General features: G+C 35.4%; 1 protein-coding gene across 1 annotated transcript in view; it reads right to left on the bottom strand.

The window, feature by feature from the left end:
- The window catches only part of LOC150102641 (maltase A2-like), a 146,764-nt gene extending 133,385 nt beyond the window's left edge, over positions 1-13,379 (bottom strand). Inside the window, exons 1-2 of the mRNA XM_090398623.1 lie at positions 12,766-13,379; positions 3,217-3,396 (exon numbers count right to left, since the gene is read on the bottom strand). Of these exons, the coding sequence (XP_090254749.1) occupies positions 3,217-3,396; positions 12,766-13,252 (667 nt within the window). The 5' untranslated portion in view covers positions 13,253-13,379. The remainder of the gene's footprint in view (positions 1-3,216; positions 3,397-12,765) is intronic.
- Between the last annotated feature and the right edge of the window lie 5,145 nt (positions 13,380-18,524).

Genomic DNA, 18,524 nt, shown 5'->3' with positions numbered 1-18,524 from the left:
TATTCTTAGCCCTCTAACTTCAACAGTTTCTTCAAGCAAAATCCCACCTTAAAATATGCCCTTTGATATCTCAATATGCATAGTGCACAACTTTACACTTACTAACATTGAAATGACAGCCATTATCGTTTGCCCAGTTCAAACTCAATCAAATTTGCTCTGTAAATCTATATATCAGCATTTACAGAGCAATTAATAACAATTAATTGCTGATTGCCCTTCTTATCTTTGCATCATCAGCAAACAACTGAACACCCCCCCCCTATCAAGCCATTCCCAATACTATTAATATATAACTTAAACAATGGTCCAAGAACTGATCACAGGAACACACACCACAAGTCACAATCTGGCAGATTGACACTACCCATATGCCACTTTGATATTTGTCTGTCGGCCACCCACTTAGCTTATATTCCAAACCCATATTCTCCAATTTATGCAACAGTCTATCATGTGGTATTATTAAATGCCGCAGCAAAGTCCAGAAGTATCACTATATTCATTCCCTTTATCCAACTCAGTACTAACCTTATAAAATAAGAGCAAACTGCTCAGACATGATCTACCTTTAGTAAACCCATGATGTTTCTTGCAAAACGTAGCTTGTTTCAACTCATTTTTGTATGAGTTCATGTCAACTTCACTATCACTCCAGAGATACTGATAGGCCAATAGTAGATACATCAGTTTTTGCACCACCCTTATAATGCAATTATCATACTTTCTTTCCATTGATGTGGAATCATTCCTAAGATGAGACTCAAAGTTATACAAACATGTCAAGAGCCTGCTTAATCAGTTTGGCTGAACATTCCTTTAGCATACATGCTACCATTCTATCTGTCCTTATTGCAGAATTTTTATCCAGGCTGACAATCTTCGCAAAGTGAGCACTGATTATTTGAACAACTACATCTGCTTCTGACACAAGGGCACTGTCTGCATTCAGTCAATCCATCCACCAAGATCTTGGTCTTCTTCCTGTCATTCTGGCATCAAACATCTGCTTTGCCAATCTTTTCTCTCTCCTATTCTGTTCAAGCGACCACATTACGTAAGATTAAACTACACAATCCTGAAATCTAACAATGTCAAGATCCTTCCTAAAATCTTCATTTTTAATAGGATGCTGCCAGTGATACCATCTGTTCACTCCCCTAATTTTTCTCAGAATTCTAAAGTCTCAATTATTTCACTTCTAACCCAGTTCTCAGACTCAGATCTATCAGTAACTTGGTTTGTATATAGCTAGTGGTAGGGTATGGAGGTAAAGTTGCTACTGCAACTCTACCTCCATTGAAGATTTGAAGGGGGACATTCAGTTGTTTGCCAATGATGCAACTAGGGAGGGAAATAGTTGATAAAGGTGATGTAGATATCTTACAAGATGATTTAAATAAATTGGCAGTGTGGACAAAGGACAATGGTTGTCAATTCAACGTTATAAAATGTAAGGTAATGCACTTCAGGATGAAAAGATTACGCACTTCATATCATACTGATGTACTAGTTTACAGGAAATTGATGACACTAGGGATATGAAGGTGATGGTGGATAGAAATGTGAAATTCTGAGGACACATTGCAAGAGTTGGGAAATAGCTCAGAGGATTACTTGGATGCTAAAGAGCACACTGACAAGTAAAGATAGAGAGGTTATTATCCCTCTTTGTAAGGCTATGATTCAGCCACATATTGACTATTGTGCACAGATCTTGTCACCAGCGTTTCTCAGGGATCAGGAGTGGTGGGGAGGATTCAGAGACAAGTGACCAAGCTCGTGACAGGTCTGTGGAAGAGAAGAGATTGAGGGTGTGTGGGTTGCAGAGTTTAACTGACAGGTAAAGAGGGAAAAAGATACTATAAGATTGACACAGAAGAAATTTTTAATACAAGGGAAGTAAGGGTGAAACAAGAGGTCACACTTGGAAGCTGTCTAAGAGTGTGGTTAGTAAGAGTGTGTGTGTGGACCAGGTTCTTTTTTTGGAGTGGTGAATGAGTGGAATGGATTGCCAGAAGAGGTAGTGAGAACCCAACAGTGAATAGGTTTAAGAAGATGTATGACAGGTATTGTGTTAATGGATAGAGTGGATCTCCCAATGAGTTTTTTTGACTACATGGAGTGCCCATATAAATAATAATAATGAGAGCTCATTTGAACTTCAATCATTGGAAGTAGAGCTCCCATAGTGCTCATGCTTAAAATTTTACATGATGTTTCACATCGTAGCCACTGTAAAACTTTCATACCTCCATACTGATGATGTATATCCTCCCATGATGAGTCCTCGAATCCTTGGAGGTCTCAAATAATAACAACATTCTGAGTATTTATGGTGGAATATTATCTGCTCCAGCTGCATTCTGCACTTCAGGGTTTTGATAGCTTTTTTTGTTTCAAGTATTGAATACATTCTACCAGCATTTAAATCTTTCAAAGTAATTACTATGGAAATTGTGATCATTTCCTGTTTCAAATCACCTAGATATACCAATATCCTGAACTAGTGTGAAGCTATCACTATCAAGAATAATATATTCTTAGAGGAACACATAACTATATCCCTTTAAGTAGGCTTGCATATTCAAAAATGGAAACAAAATTCATATGACATCAAACTTTTATGTAAACCTTTCACATAGTACTATCAAGAGTACATATCAGGAATTTTATGATGATTAAGCCTTTGTTGGTAACATCATTATAGCTAAATCTTTTCACTGTGTTTTCTCCATACATATATTTGCTATCTGACTTGCTGCATCAGCCATTTTAGGTATTATTCATATCTTCTTGGAAAAGCATATGTTACTTGAATACTATCCATCACCTGAAACATTTCTGGTATTACAACAATGCTTTACAAAATTTGAAATCAATACAATACTCCATTTCAATTCAGCTTTCACATGTGTTAATAGATACACTGATAATTATAGAGTATAGAATATTACAGAAGTACATGATTATCAGCATATTCACAATGTGTAGAGTTCTTTCAATATTGTCAGTGACCAATCTGAATTTGAGCAGTTCTAAAGCATGCAGTGTGACAAGAGCAAGACAATAAAGGAGATACTATTGGTGATCAATTTTGATTTGAGCAATTCTTGAAGCATTTATTTTGCATGCTCTGCATGATTCTGAAATATGCAAAGAATTAATGTAACTATTCAATATTTAAAAAGACCAAAATGAGTTTAAAAAATTTACCTCTTTTTTTTGCTTCCTTCAAAAGGTTATCAAAATCTTCCATTGAGCCAAACAAAGAGTTAATGTCAGTATAATTAGTGATATCATACCCACTGTCATTCATTGGCGAGGAATAAATTGGACTCAGAAGTAAAGTATCCACTTTTAGATCTTGAAAGTAGTTTAACTTTGATGTCAAACCTCAAAAGAAAAGAAAATATTTATTAATTATCACAACATAAATCTATATGACAAGAATTTACAATACTACAAATGTCATAGTATAAGCAGGTGCATTAATAAGTATACCCAAAATGTTGAGGAAATAGAAGGGAGGGGAGAATGGATATTTTATAAGTTCCATTGTGCATTAATATTGTATCATTATTAATTAAAAGATATCAATATCTAAATAAGCTGAATATATCTCCTAGAAATGTATCTCCTTTGGATATGTATAACTATTTTGAGTGTTTCAAAATCAAACCTTACATCAGATAGTTTAAAAGGATAAGTTCAATTTTCAAATTGAACATATTATCCCAGTTAAAAAAAAAAATCCTCTTCTTGTTATTTATAAATGGGGTGATATGATTGAGACATTCAAATTACTGAAGGGTTTCTATAAGATTAATTAAGAAGATATTTTTGAGAATGGGGCTGGTAGTGGGAGGACTAGGGGCCATCCATGGAAACTTGGTAAGAGTGTGGTTAGCAAGGGTGTTAGAGCTAGGTGTTTTACTTTGAGTGGTATTCTGGAGGTTGTTGAAGAAGCTCAGAAATAGAGGAAAGAGTGCTGTAAAAGGAATTAGAGATGATAAAGATGATATGTAAACTGGACAAAAAGATATCCTTGAAGTATGGAGTAATTACTTCGAAAATTGCTAAATGAAACTAGCAGTGATAAAAAAACACTGACCAGACATGCAATAAGGAATACATATCCATGCTTGAAGTAGAAAAAGCCATCGAAAATCTGAAATGTGAAAAGGCAGCCGGAGCAGATGATATTAGACAAGAAATACTGAAGTATGGAGGTATAAAAGTTTTACAGTGGCTACACTGCATAGTTCAGAGGGTCTGGACAGAAGGACGAATTCCAGATGATTGGAGTAGAGCTCTCATAGTACCCATATATAAAAAGAGAAATAAAACTGATTGTGAGAATTACAGAGGTATTTCTCTACTGAGTGTTGCTGGTAAGATTTATTCCAGTATACTTGAGAAACTGATTGAGAAGGATTGTGGAAGAGAAGCTTGGTGAAGAACAAGCTGGATTCAGGCCAAATAGAGGCTGTCAGGATCAGATATTCACTTTACGACAAATAGTTGAAAAGTCATGGGAATATAACAAAAGATCTGAATTTTAAGTTTTGTAGATCTGGAAAAAGCATATGACAAAGTGTCAAGAGAGAAGCTATTCAAAACGCTATAGTTGTATGGTGCCAGTCGGGCATTATATCAAGCAATACTCAGTCTTTATTTGAGTTGTAAGTCAGCAGTTAGAATTGAAGGAAATACAGGAAGAAGGTTTAATGTTAAATGTGGTGTCAAACAAGGACGCACATTATCCCCACTGTTATTCATCATATGGATCACATTATGAAGGAAAGTGGTATTAAATCTGATATCAAAATTGGAGATGCTAATGTCAGCCCTTTGCTTTATGCAGATGATGTTACACTTCTAAATAAATCTGCTACAAGTCTGCAAGATTCCCTGACTAAACTGAATAACTGTTGTGATATGGTATGAAGGTCAGCAATAACAAGACAAAGATAATGAAAATAAGCAGAAGCATTGAAAATATCAGCTGCATTGTGAATGGAGAACCTATAGAACAAGTAAAACATTTCAGCTACTTAGGAACGATTTTTAGTGAAGATGGTAAATTAAATATGGAAATAGACAACAGAATCAACAAAGCTGGTATGGTAGGAAGTCAACCGAATAAATTTATATGGAATAAGAAAGAAATTAGTCAAAACACTGAATTAGCTGTATACAAGACAGTGTTCAAACCAATTTTAACTTATGGATCTGAGAGCTGGGTTAGAAATAAAACACTTGACCAAAGACTGGAGATTGCGGATATGAGAGTCCTAAGAAAGATTAGGTATGTGAATAGATGGTTTCAATCCCAATATCATATTTAAAATGATGCTATTAGGAAAGAACTTGACATTGTCAGCATCCAGGAATGCATTAACAGAGCTAATCTCAGGTGGTATGGTCACTTAAACAGAATGGGAAAGGAAAGATTAGCCAAACAAGTGTTCTCTGCCAGGTTGGTAGGAAAAAGAGCCAGAGGAAGACCAAGATATAGGTGGATTGATACAGTAAAAAGTGTCTTAGAAGATAGATATATAAATATAAGATCTGACGATGTTGTAGCTTTGACAGGTAACAGATTGATTTGGCAGAAAATTGTAGGTAGGAAGTTAGTAATGATGTAAGTTTTTCATATAGTACTATCATATCCTGTACACCCCTTGAGGGTAAATGTCAGGAATTTGATGATGATGAGTGGTAAATGAGTGGAATAAGCTGCCAGAGTCTGTTGTGGGTGCCATGACTGTAAATGAGTTCAAGGTGAAATATGATAGATACTGTGTGAATGTTGAATAGTTGTTCTTGGCATGATGTTGGGCCTCCCTCGATGAGTCTAAGGACTCCTTGGAGCTGCCCATAATAATAATAAATGGCATGAATTTATAATCCAACCTTCAAATTTCCTCCTGAGAGTTCAATGCTGTTATTTTTTCTTTTTAATATGCAATCAGAAAAAAATAAAATTTTATAAGTTTTTTTTTTTTTTTTTTTTTTTTTTTTTGCAATTGTCAAAGCATTTTTCAGAACCTTCTCCCAGAAATGCTGTGGATTGCAAAGTGCCTGATGTGCCTCTTGCTCTTCACTAAGCAATCTCAATGACACAATTTTATTACTTGGATGACCACCACTATAATTTACATATTGATGATCCTGTGAATGATTTAATTAGTGCAATTCAGTTATTTGCAAATAATCCAAAGTAGGAAAAGAAAGCATGATTGGGATTTCAAGAGAGCCTGCTACTGAATGCTTGAGTGGAAATGCTGTGAATGTAAGACATTATCCCACCATTACACCATGAGGCATTTTATAAATAAATAAATAAAAAATGCAGGAAAGCCAAAGAGAAATGGATTAGCAATAAATGTACAGACAAAGAAAATCTTTATATAAAGCACAGAAGCAGAGAAATGCATGAAAAGATCAGAGAAATCACAAACAGGACAAATAAAGTAAATCACGCAAGTGTCCTTATGGAAAGATAGATTGAATACACAAAGAAATTATACGAGCAACAAAGAAATCATATTCCCGAACATACAGATTTAGAAGGACCATTCATTTTACTTTGTGAAGTAGAAAACATCATTAGAAAACTAAAACCACAAAGCTGCAGGAACAGATAATATCTTGGCATAATGGTTGAGTGTTCTAGATGAAGGAGGACTGAAATTCCTAACAAAATTATGCAATAAGATATAAAAAACCAAACTCCTACCCAAAGTTATTAATCACTCAATTTTCATTCCAATTCCCAAAAAAACAAAAGCTAGAAGATATGAAGAGTTGTTCAGGACAATTAACCTCATCAAAAGGTCCTCTTATATGTTATTCATGAAAGAAATAAAGACAAATAAACATAGAAATAAATTATTATTATTATAATTACGGCTATTTTGCCTGCTTCAGTTTAGGAGTGCCCCTATTTAAATGTCATTGGCTATTTACTCACTAATTCTTAGGGCAGTATAGATGTAAGTTTACCAAAATGTATATGTAGCATAAGGAAGAGAAATTTACACATACCTTTTTCTGGGTGTTGCGGCTTTTCTTCTTTATGCGATGTCCGAAAACTATTGAGTGTGTGGAGGGGGGGGGTCGGCAATTTGGGAGAATTAAATTAGAAAAACCCGAGTTTTTTTCCCCGTAATATATATATAAACATATATATTATATTACTATATTATATAGGGTGGGGGAAAGGTGAAAGGGTTGATTATTTATATAGGAGGAAGGGGAAAGGGGGTTGACGGGGTGCGGTCCATTTCGACTATTCTCAGTCGTCATCTGAACACATTGAGAAAGTGGATGCTATGTCAGGTCGGGTAGGTGCTTCTGTTTTTGAAGTGTTTGTGTTATCTCCTATTGGTCGGGGTTGTGACCTCAATTTTATGTTGTGAAGCTTCCAAACATGGGAGTTTTCCCAGAAATAATATACATAGAAATAAATGATACACAAAGTGGCTTCAAGGAATATGAAGGTACAAGAGAAGATATTTTCAACATCAGAACCATCACAGAAAAATACCTAGAAAAAGAAAGATGTTTACCTCTGCTTCGTAGATCACAAAAAGGCATTCGACAATGTTCAACGAGCAATTAATTGAAATTCTTTCAAAAATATGAATAGATGGAAAAGACGTTAGGCTAATAACTAATCTTTATTGGGAACAAACTGCGTCTTTGAGAATAAATGGAGAGAGAGAGAGACCAGAATTCCCAGTTCAGAAAGGTGCGAGACAAGGCTGTGTCTTGTCTCCAATTCTCTTTAACCTATACACAGAAGAAATATTTAATAAAATTAGTAACCTCAATGGAATCACTATAGAGGAAAGAAATAACAATTACATAAGATATGCAGATAACATGGTTCTTCTAGCTGAAAACAAATATAACCTCAAGATTCTTATAGATGAAACCCTTAAGTGCAGTGAACAGTATGGCATCAGTTTCAACTTTGAAAAAACAAAAAAATTATAATTTCAAGAGAAAAGGAAATAATAAAAATATATCAATATAAAAGGATATAAACTAGAACAAGTGCAAACATGCATATACCTCAGACACTTGATCACAGAGAATGGCAAGGCAGAAGATGAAATTAAAAGAATGATTGAAATCGCAAGGTCAACTTTCAATAATACAAAAAATCTACTGACATCTAGAAAATTAAATCTGAAAACAAGACTAACAAATGTTACATATGGTGCAAATGATTATATGGAGTAGAAACATGGACACTCTCCAATCTGAGCGTGAAAAAACTGGAGGCCCTTGAAATGTGGATGTTGCAAAGAATTAAGAGGATATTGTGGAAAGACAAACAAAGAGGTACTAGAGATGGTAGGCAAAAACAAAAGCCTGATAAAAGAAATAAAAAATAGAAAAGCCAACTATTACAGACATATTCTTAGACATAACTGCCTACAAAGGACATTTGTCGAAAGAACTGTTGGGGGAACAAGAAGGAAAGGAAAACAAACACTGGTGTGGATGAAAAATATAGAAGAATGGACCTATCTCTCATATGAGGAATGCAGCAGAGGTGCAAAATAGGACATGGTGGAGACACACAGTAGTCAATCTCCTAGAGGGAGAGGATCTCATAAAGGAACTTTCAATGTTGTCATACGGAAACTTTATCTCAAACTTCATCTAGGTTTACCAGACTTTTTTTTTTGTCATTAATATTTCACGTACAAAGAAAACATTTTGAGCTATCAAGCTATAAAACCAAAGATTCAGAAACTGCATTGCCTGCTTTTAAGATATGCAAGTGACTACTATATATATATTTATAATATATATATTAATATATATAAATATATAGGATTAAAAACCAAATTTATATAAAATTACTTGATATCTTGATTACATAATATACCCAAGTTGAAAACCTTTTTACATCTATCTCTCATCCTGAGATTTTATTTATAAGGTCAAAGCACCTTGTGGCAACTTGTTTAGGTAAAATTCATAATGAGCTCTGCATTACTTCAACCTTATTATTTTCAAGTCTAGTTCCCACTGACGAGACCTCAATTCGAAACCGGTATGGGTTGTGATCATTGCCTTTAATGTTTAGCATCATACATCTCTGCAGGGGGGGGGGATGTACTTTACATTATTTTTCCTTAAGGGAAAAATACTAAGGAAAGTGATCAGAGCTTTACCCACCTTTACCACGAGTTGCCTCGACTGGCACTACTTGCAGGTGCAAACTTGACTTTCCTGTCTGTTTGCTTACTTGGGAAATAGGATTAAAAAACAAGTTTATATAAAATTACTTGGTATCTTGAATACATAATATACCCAAGCTAAAAAACTTTCTACATATACATATATGTTGTGTTTCTGGAATATCTATTACTGGAAAATGTTAAATTATACTTCTGTTTTTAATCCTTTACCGAAATGTCAGCAAACAAGGTATAGCAATATGCACATCTGAAAGTAAGTGTTCTATGCATGCATTATGGGACACTAAAGCAACTGATGTGAAATCAACAGCCTCTATATAAAAAATTTGTTTGCTTACATTTAGGTAAAGGATTAAAACAAAATATAATGTCTAATATAATTTACCTCCTAACGGAAAAAAAAAAAAAACTTTCTACAGCAACACAAGTAAACAGAGAAAGCGGTCACCCAAATTAAGTTCTTACTGCAGGTTACTGCTAATGACATCAAACAGCTGACCAATCCTAGATCTGCAGTCATTAGGATATTATTATTATAATTTGGTAACTCCACAGAGTCAACAGACTCATCGTGGGAGGCTCACTCAATCAGCAACATGCCCATCATGATGAGCTTTGAAGTTATTTACACTACTTGTACTCACAATGCACTCCACTCACTAAACTCTCTACATAAAAAATCTACTCCTCACTCCCTTTCTTTACCACATCATAGGGATGTGGTAAAGAAGGGAGTGAGGAATGGTTCCACATTCTCCCATCTTAACATCCACTCTTTTTATAATTTCTTCTGTATTACTCTGATAAAATCTCTTAACTACCTTGAAGGTATCTATCATATCTCCTCTTTTCCTCCTATCCACCAACCTCTGTAATCCACATTCTCTCAATTGCTCTTCATAACCAACACTTCAGAATGATATCACTTTGGTTATTTGTCTTTGGACCCTCTCTAGTGTTTCCACATCATCACAATGAAAACTAGATGACCAAATCTGTGCACAAAAGTCCGTGTATGGTCTGAGCAATGCCTTATATAGATGCACCACCACCTCCTTACCCCAACATGTCAATGTACTTTTTATCATAGCAGCTATATGATGTGCAGTCTTTGCAACACATGTGATGTGCCCTCAGAGCTTCAGTCCACTGTCCACCATCGCTCCCAGATCCCGAATCTCGTCCACTTCTTGAAGTATAGTCTCCGCCAATACAGTACGTAGCCTTATGTCTCTGTATCCCAAAGTGTAATACCTTGCATTTATTAACATTAAAACTGCAACCCCAATCATTTGTCCAAGCTAAAAACCTATTCAAATCTTCCTGTAGAGAATTAACATCAGCACTACTCCTGATAATTCTACCTAACTTTGCAAGCATTTGAAGATCCCCAAGAAATATCATTAACAAACAAGTTAAACAGTAAGAGCACAAGAACAAAACCATGAGGCATGCCACTGGACATATTCCTTTTCTGAGACACAGCTCCATCATACACAACTTGCTGGAATAGTTCAGAGAGCCGATCTCCGATCCATCTAACCAATATACTATCTATTCCTACCCTCTGCAGCTTGTACACCAACTTATGTGGTAATCTACTGAATGCTTTTGCAAAGTACAAGAATATCACTGTACATGATTCTCCTTTATCCAACACATTTGTACCTTATCATAAAACATAAGCAGATTGCTAAAACAAGACTTGCCCTTCACAAACCCATGCTAACCATCATAGAGAATCCTGTATTCATCAACTCAATCCTGTAATCTATTTTTAATCAATTTTTCCAATTCTTTGATCACTACTGCAGACACACAGACTGGTCTATAATAAGAGACTTCTTTTCTCAAATCATGCTTGTGGAGAAGTATTATTTTGCCTTATTTCCAGGCCTTAGAAAGTTTGCAGTGAATAAATGGTCAAATGACCTCTTAAAATGTCTCTGATTTACATCTGAATTCTATGGATCACTTTAGTTCAGTTTTCTTATAAAATAAATTACTGTCATCATAATGGTATGCTTGAAGACAAACTTATCAAAATTTGAAGTCTGCAGCTCTGCCTAAAATACAGGATAAATCTACAAGGGATTCTGCAAGCACCAAGGTATAAAACTGCTAACAGCCAGTGGAAGAGTTGAATATTTCTTTGAAGGTATGAATACTATCAGAAGTTTATTTGGCCAAAATATTATATGTGATCAAGTCATTAAATACATGATAGACAAAATGTTTAAGACAATTATTTTAGTGCTATTGACAGTTACACAGTCTAGCAATATAAAGTTTCTTTTTGTGTGAGTAGTCTAGTTTTTCTGTAAGATAAAAAGAATGAGTAACCTGTCGAGTATATTTATTAAATGCTTTAAATTTAATGCACTTATTCATTTCCATTTCAGTATTGATGAATTTTATCCTCGGGCAGGTTTTTTTAAGTGAGGAAAAAGGGTTTCTAGAGTATCAGAGCCATGGCATTAAATTGCAAAATACCATCAATACAATTTTTTCTTTTTCTCCTTTTTTTAATGATAACTGCATAGTCTGTAGTATGATTTCAATATTCACTAAATATTGACAGCTACACAGTTGCTGTGTAGTAGTTAATATATAAAAGCCAGACTACCTTTAGGCAATGTCAGAATTGCATACAGAAAAACCCAGAATATGAGGAAAAGCAGGAAATGCTACAAAAATAGCATTGCACTCCAGCAACTATGTTATGTATATATTAGTATTCCCAAGAGGATGGTTATGACTTCATTTTGAATGAATAGCCTAAGGTACAAGTGGAACTTTTTTAGTCACAATTTTTTTTCTTAGTTTCATTGTCAAAAAAGTGAGAGGAAACCACTTTTAAATGTGCAACTAAGAAAAATTGGCTCTGAGGAGGATAAGTGTTTTTCCAATAATGCAAGTGCAGGCAAGCCACCAGTTTATTATAGAAACTAAATTACAAAACAATGGATCCTATACTGACAAGTAAGGATAACAAGGTGGTGCAACCACAGTATAAGGCACTGGTCAGATCACACTTGGACTATTGTGTTCAATTTGGTCACCTCGTTTCCAGTGTGATGTAGAAACATTGGAGAGGATCCAAAGACGAGTGACTAACACAATATCAGGATTGATTCTGGAATGTTGTTTTATGCAGTGTCTGAGTGAATGTTGAGTGCAGAATTTGGTGGATAGGAGGAAAACAGGTAATATGATAGAGCCCTTGAAGTTAGTTATGGGATTTTACCAGATTAATACAAAATGGATTATAAAAAGAGTGAAAAAGTGGGATGGGAAGAATGGAAGCCATTCCTGTAAACTGTGTCAAGCTTTTTGAAGACAGGTGTGAGGAATAGGTTTTTGCATGAAGTGGTGGGTGAGTGGAACACATTGCCAGAATGTATTGTGAAAGGCAGTAGTGTAAGCGTTTTACAGGTTCAGTATAATGCATACGTTGCCAATAAAGTGGGCTTATCACAATGTGTCTACTGACTCCATGAGGGTACTATAATAGTAATAGTGAAATATATATACCTACCTTTCAAGTCACCAGTTCCATCTCCGCTACTATCTTTAAATGAACGTACATACACTTGGTAAATAACTGTTTTTTGCCACCAATCCAAGCGAGGTGGAGGGGCACATCGTGGTGCTACCAAAATAATAACCACTGCCCCTACTAACATAGCAACCCAGCATAACCAGAATAGGACAAACAGGGCCATTCTTAACCGCACCCAAAATGGATCGTTAGCATATTTCATCAATTCTTCTTTACCCATTCCAACTTTTGTCTGCACATTTTGTATATCCACTTTGGCTTCGCCATTCTTTCCAGAGTAATCAAGATTCACGGTAGTAAATTTGACTTTAGTTGGATCATTAGAAGTGAGTCGTTCCTTCGCAGCTGCGTCGTCATCCATCTCTAGGTTAACACTATTCACACTGTTTGGCTCAGTGTTTAATGTGTCCTCTTCTTGAAGTTGTTCTGGTGTGATTGGTTTATAATTTTCATTCTCCATCATTCCTAATTTAGTAGTAACACTAGGTTATCAGATATCAAAGATATTCTGCTGCCCAATCTCTAACGTGATCCTGATGGCCTACTCCTCGATGGATTTGTCACGTCATCCACTTCGCACCAGTTTTAGCTGGTTAGAGCAAGACAGCTAACGATCACAGCGCAGTCGCATTGATTGCGGAAAGTTATATTCGGTGGATGATGCAATTTTCGGGTTATTGGCTAAAGATACGGGTCAGTGCAGTTTTAAAATACCAATTTCTTAGATATATATCGATAAAATAACTAAAAAAAACTTGTTTATCAATCTGCACCGATTTAAGTCACTTGCTGTATGAAACTATGAATAAAATACAGCTTAAATAAGATAATTTCCAACAATAACATTTTCTTTTACCTCGGGATGTTATAAATAATAAAAAGAAACATATACTCTATTCGGAACATTTAAATTTCAGGCATCTAAAAAATTAAATATCCTAAAATATACCATCGGGGGGGGGGGGGATGGAGGTTACAGGATATTATGATAGTACTACATGAAAAAGTTACATCTTTACTAACTTCCTGTCTACAATTTTCCTCCAAATTTATCTGTTATCTATCAAGATTCCAACATTGTCATATCTTTTATTTCGATCTTCTAACACATTTTTAATGTATAAATCCACCCAGGGCCGCGCCAACCAGAGGGTGAAAGGGTGCACCGCACCAGGTCGACAACATTGACTTTAACACGACATTAACTAATATAATATTAATAACCCTTACTTTTAGATGTCAGACGGGTGGCCGATAAAGTTTGCACCCGGCTGACAAATACCCTTGGCGCGCTCCTAGATCCACCTATATCTTGGTTTTCCTATAGGCTTTTTCCTGTCATCCTGGAAAGGAATAGAATACTTCTTTTGACAACCTTTTCTCTTCCTTTCTGTTTAAATGTCCATACTACCTGTGATTCATCATCATGCACTTTAATATCAAGGATTTAGGCCTAGTGTAGCCTGTTCTGGCCTTAGAAGTCATCGTTGAATCTTTTAACAGGACGTCTTGGTTCTCTTCTTCCTAATGGCTTGTACTTTAAGGCTTGTTTTGGTAATCTTTCTATTTTTATTCTTTGAACTTGTTCCATCCATTTATGTTTATATTTTTTAATTTTTTCTATTACTGATTCTTGGTTTAATTCTTTCATAATTTCTTAGTTTCTTTTGTGATCAAATAGCGTTTGCAGTTTTTCTCATAAACTTCATTTCTGCTGTTATTAATCTTCGTTTGTCTTTTTATTTTATTGTCCAGATTTCACTTCCATACATTAAGACTGATAGGCTAATGTATTGTATACTTTTAGTCTGGTTTGTTTTTGAACTAGGTTTGATTTAAATATTGAATTAATTACACCTCTTATTTTTAAATATTTTGCAATTTTTTAGTTTATATCTTTCTCATGTTCATATGTGATCATACATCCTGGGTAGTTAAATGAATTCACTTGTTCTAAGATCTTGTTATCTATTACTATCTTAGTTCTTGTTGGATCTTGTCCTTTAAAGGCCATAGTTTTTGATTTTTCTGTTGATATTATCATACCATAATCTTTGACTACCTTATTTAGATATAAAATATCTTTCTGTAAGTTATCTTCAGAATTTGTGATTATTATTTGGTCATCGGCAACAAGAAGAGTGTTTAATTTCACAGTAGGAGAAAGTTTCATACCTTGATGGAAATTTTAATTCTATTTTATTATTATTTCATTTAGGTAAATATCAAAAAGAGTTGCTGAGAGGGAACATTCCTGTCGGGATCCTTTATCTCTCTTGTATATGATAGCTCATGATTTAATCTTATTTGTATTTGATTATTTTCATATATACTTATGATAGCTTTTAGGATATTATTTGGTATAAAATACCAATTAATATCCTAAAAGCTTTCTTTTAATATGTTACATAAAATGCTTCTTTTTGAGATTAGCACTGCTAATACATTCCTGAATGCTAATAATGGCAAGTTCATTCCATTTATTCAATTTATTTATTAAATCAACTTCCTACCATGCAAGCTTCCTAAATAGCTGAAATGTTTTACTTCTTCTATAGGTTCTCCATTCAGGATTTAGTCGACGTTTTCAGTATTTCTGCCTATATCCATTGCCTTCGTCTTTTTTTGCTGTTTTTTACAGCAGTTATTTAATTTAGTCAGGGACTCCTGTAGACTTATTTATTTATTACTAGATTTATTTAGAAGTATAACATCATCTGCATAAACTAAACAGATGGGATTAACATATCCAATTCTGATATTCGATTTAATACAACTTTCCTTCATAATATGGTCCATATGGATGATGAATAACAGAAGAGATAATTTGCATACTTGTCTCACACCTGATTTAACATCAAACCATTCCCGTACCTCCTTCAATTCTAACTCAATCAGGGGTGTGGTCGGGCTAGGGCGACGCCCCAGTACTTTTTTAAAACTATGAAATTTATAAATTCATTATAATAAATTGAGACTTATAATGCATTTCCAGCTTTCGGTCAAAAAATAGCAGCTTACCGCTCTTGTCATTTTTGTTTCAGAAAACAAGGCAAGCGCTCTGCCATATGGCCGTCGCAATAATAATAATAATAATAATGATAAGGATAATGCCGTACTTCGTGCTCTAGATTTTTGTTTCCAAGGTAGAGCCCTGGCACTATTTCTTTAGGACTACACCCGCTGCTTACAACTCAAATGCAGGTTAAGTAATGTATGATATACATAGCGAGCATTGAATCAGAAACTTCTATACAGATGTATATAAACGTCACTTACGCAGCTATATGTAAGCACTTGGTCACGTGCGTCACCACGTGTTCTAAGCAACTATTTATAAATGCTGCTGGTCAGTAACAGTCAATAAAAACATCGAAACCAAGATTGGGAAACCAAACTGACTAATCTAAATTCAGAGGACAACTCCATCTGGAAATTCTTGAGAACCCTCCGCACTAAAAGGCAACTTATACCCCCAGTTCAGACCAAGAAGGGAGTAGCCCACACTGACAACGAAAAAGCAGAAGCTCTAGTTGACAGTTTGGAAACTCAATGTAACCCTCTTATGAAAATCTGAACATCAATCTTATCTACAAGATTCACCGCCCAGTCAAGCAGGTCTAAAGACAACAAGAGGATAACTCAGAACCTATCGCACCCCTTCTCCAGCAGAAGTTACAAATATCATAACCCATCTCAACAACAACAAGGCTCAGGTCCAGATGGAATCAAAACAGAATAATCAAACTACGCCTCAGAAAAGCCATTGCGCATCTAGTGAACATAATCAATGCCATCCTCATATTCAAGCATTTTTCCATAACTTGGAAGACGGCGGATATCACGCCAATCAAAAAGATTGGAAGGAACTCTCAACTCCCCAAAAGCTACAGACCTGTCAGTCTTCTATCCAGCCTTGGAACGGTTGTGGAATTAGTTCTTACAAGGCTTCAACCAGCAACGGATAAATTAGATATTATTCGAAATGAGCAGTTCGGATTCAAAAAAAAAACCATAGCACTGTACAAAAAATACATCGACTGGTCGAATATATCACAAAAGGTTTCAACTGGAATCTTCACACTGCTGCGAAGGCTTTTGATAAGGTATGGCATCAGGGTCTTCCCTACAAACTCATCAAATTCAATATACCAATTAACTCCTTAACATACAAAGACTTCTGTGATACATCTTTTGTTTATGCACCAAAATTGATTTTGAATTTTGAATTCACATATAAATACAACCGAATATAGACGTTAGACAATCTTGTGCCTATTTCCTTTCAGCCGAGAGAAGTTGCCAACGGCGTGTATCGGCTATTTCGTTTGCGTTTGCACAAATTCATCATTATTTTTCAAATAATGATGAATTTGATCCAGCAAATCACCCTCGCCCAAAAAATTGGCAGAAAAACGAGTGCTTTCTGAGTTTTAATTGGTACGTTCAGGGACTAATCTAATAAAAATAATTGACAGATACCTCAAACACAGATACATGCAGATTAAAATAAATGAAACTGTATCAACCAGACGCAAGATCCTAGCAGGTGTGCCGTAGGGCTCACTTTTGGCCCCCTGCTATTTTCTATCTACATAGCTGATATTCCTCAAAACCCAAGTTCAACAATCACTGCAGTATATCAGATGATACTTCTTTATTAGTAAGACCTCTCAGCCCCAAAGTGGCTATCAGAAGACTCCAAAGCAGTATTCATACACTGGAGAAGTGGCTGATGGACTGGAGGAGCTAAGCAAATCCCCAGAAGAGTTCAGCCATACTGTTCTCCAAAAAGAAGGGCCAGACCAAGGAGGACATACACCTGCTAGGATTCAAGATTCCATAGCAGACTGAAGGCAAATATCTCAGCGTGATGCTAGACAAAATACTCCAATTCACCAGTCATATAAAACACATGAGCTCGAAGACATCCAAAGTAATCGCGCAACTCTACCCCATAATCAACAGAAGAAGCAAACTGGACACTCAGAACAAACTACTCATATACAGGATGGTAATTTTCCAAGTCATTACTTATGCATCTCCTGCATGGAGCCATACCTCGGATACAAACATTCAAAAACTCCAGAGAATACAGAATAAATGCCTGAGAATGATTCTGGACTCCCATGGTTGATTAGAAACTTTCGGATTCACAGAGAAGTCAACATTCCCTACATCACATCTCTCCTTCATGATCTAGAAGAAACGTTCTTCACCAAGACAAGCAATCACCCAATCCAGCTGATGAAGCAAGCTTCAGACTTGAAGCAGAATTCTACAAATACAAAAGATCCAAGTCAATTCTATGCTCAGCTGAACCCAGCTAATCTCACAGCCCTTCCAGGGTGAGATTAAAGCTCAATAACTCTCCACTCAAAGAACTTCCCTCTCAGACAAAGGGGAATATGAAAAGCATATATGTTTCGCCCATCAAACCAGTAACGTTTTGCGTTCTGCATAACATTCCATAATGTTGATCACAATCGGAAAAACAAAGGAACTTTTAGAATTCTATAAAGGGTTTATTGTGAGTGCTCGTTTGGCTGGAGCAGTGATTTTGAAAACACCAGATCTAACAAGTTTCTGAAAAGGTGAGATATTCCTGATGTTTAATCGATAGAAAATAATCCATATTGCTTGTCTAAGAGGCACAACTAAAACTGTTAGGTACGATATCCTTCGTCTGAGAAGACATGTACAGATAAACAGAACTTCCTATGTGCAGCAGTTGA

The sequence above is a fragment of the Typopeltis vanoorti genome, chromosome 10, assembly GCF_054136105.1.
Source record: "Typopeltis vanoorti isolate ZY-2024b chromosome 10, IOZ_Tvanoo_1.0, whole genome shotgun sequence".
NCBI classification, from domain to species: domain Eukaryota; kingdom Metazoa; phylum Arthropoda; class Arachnida; order Uropygi; family Thelyphonidae; genus Typopeltis; species Typopeltis vanoorti.
This window is presented reverse-complemented; position numbering and strand designations above follow the sequence as displayed.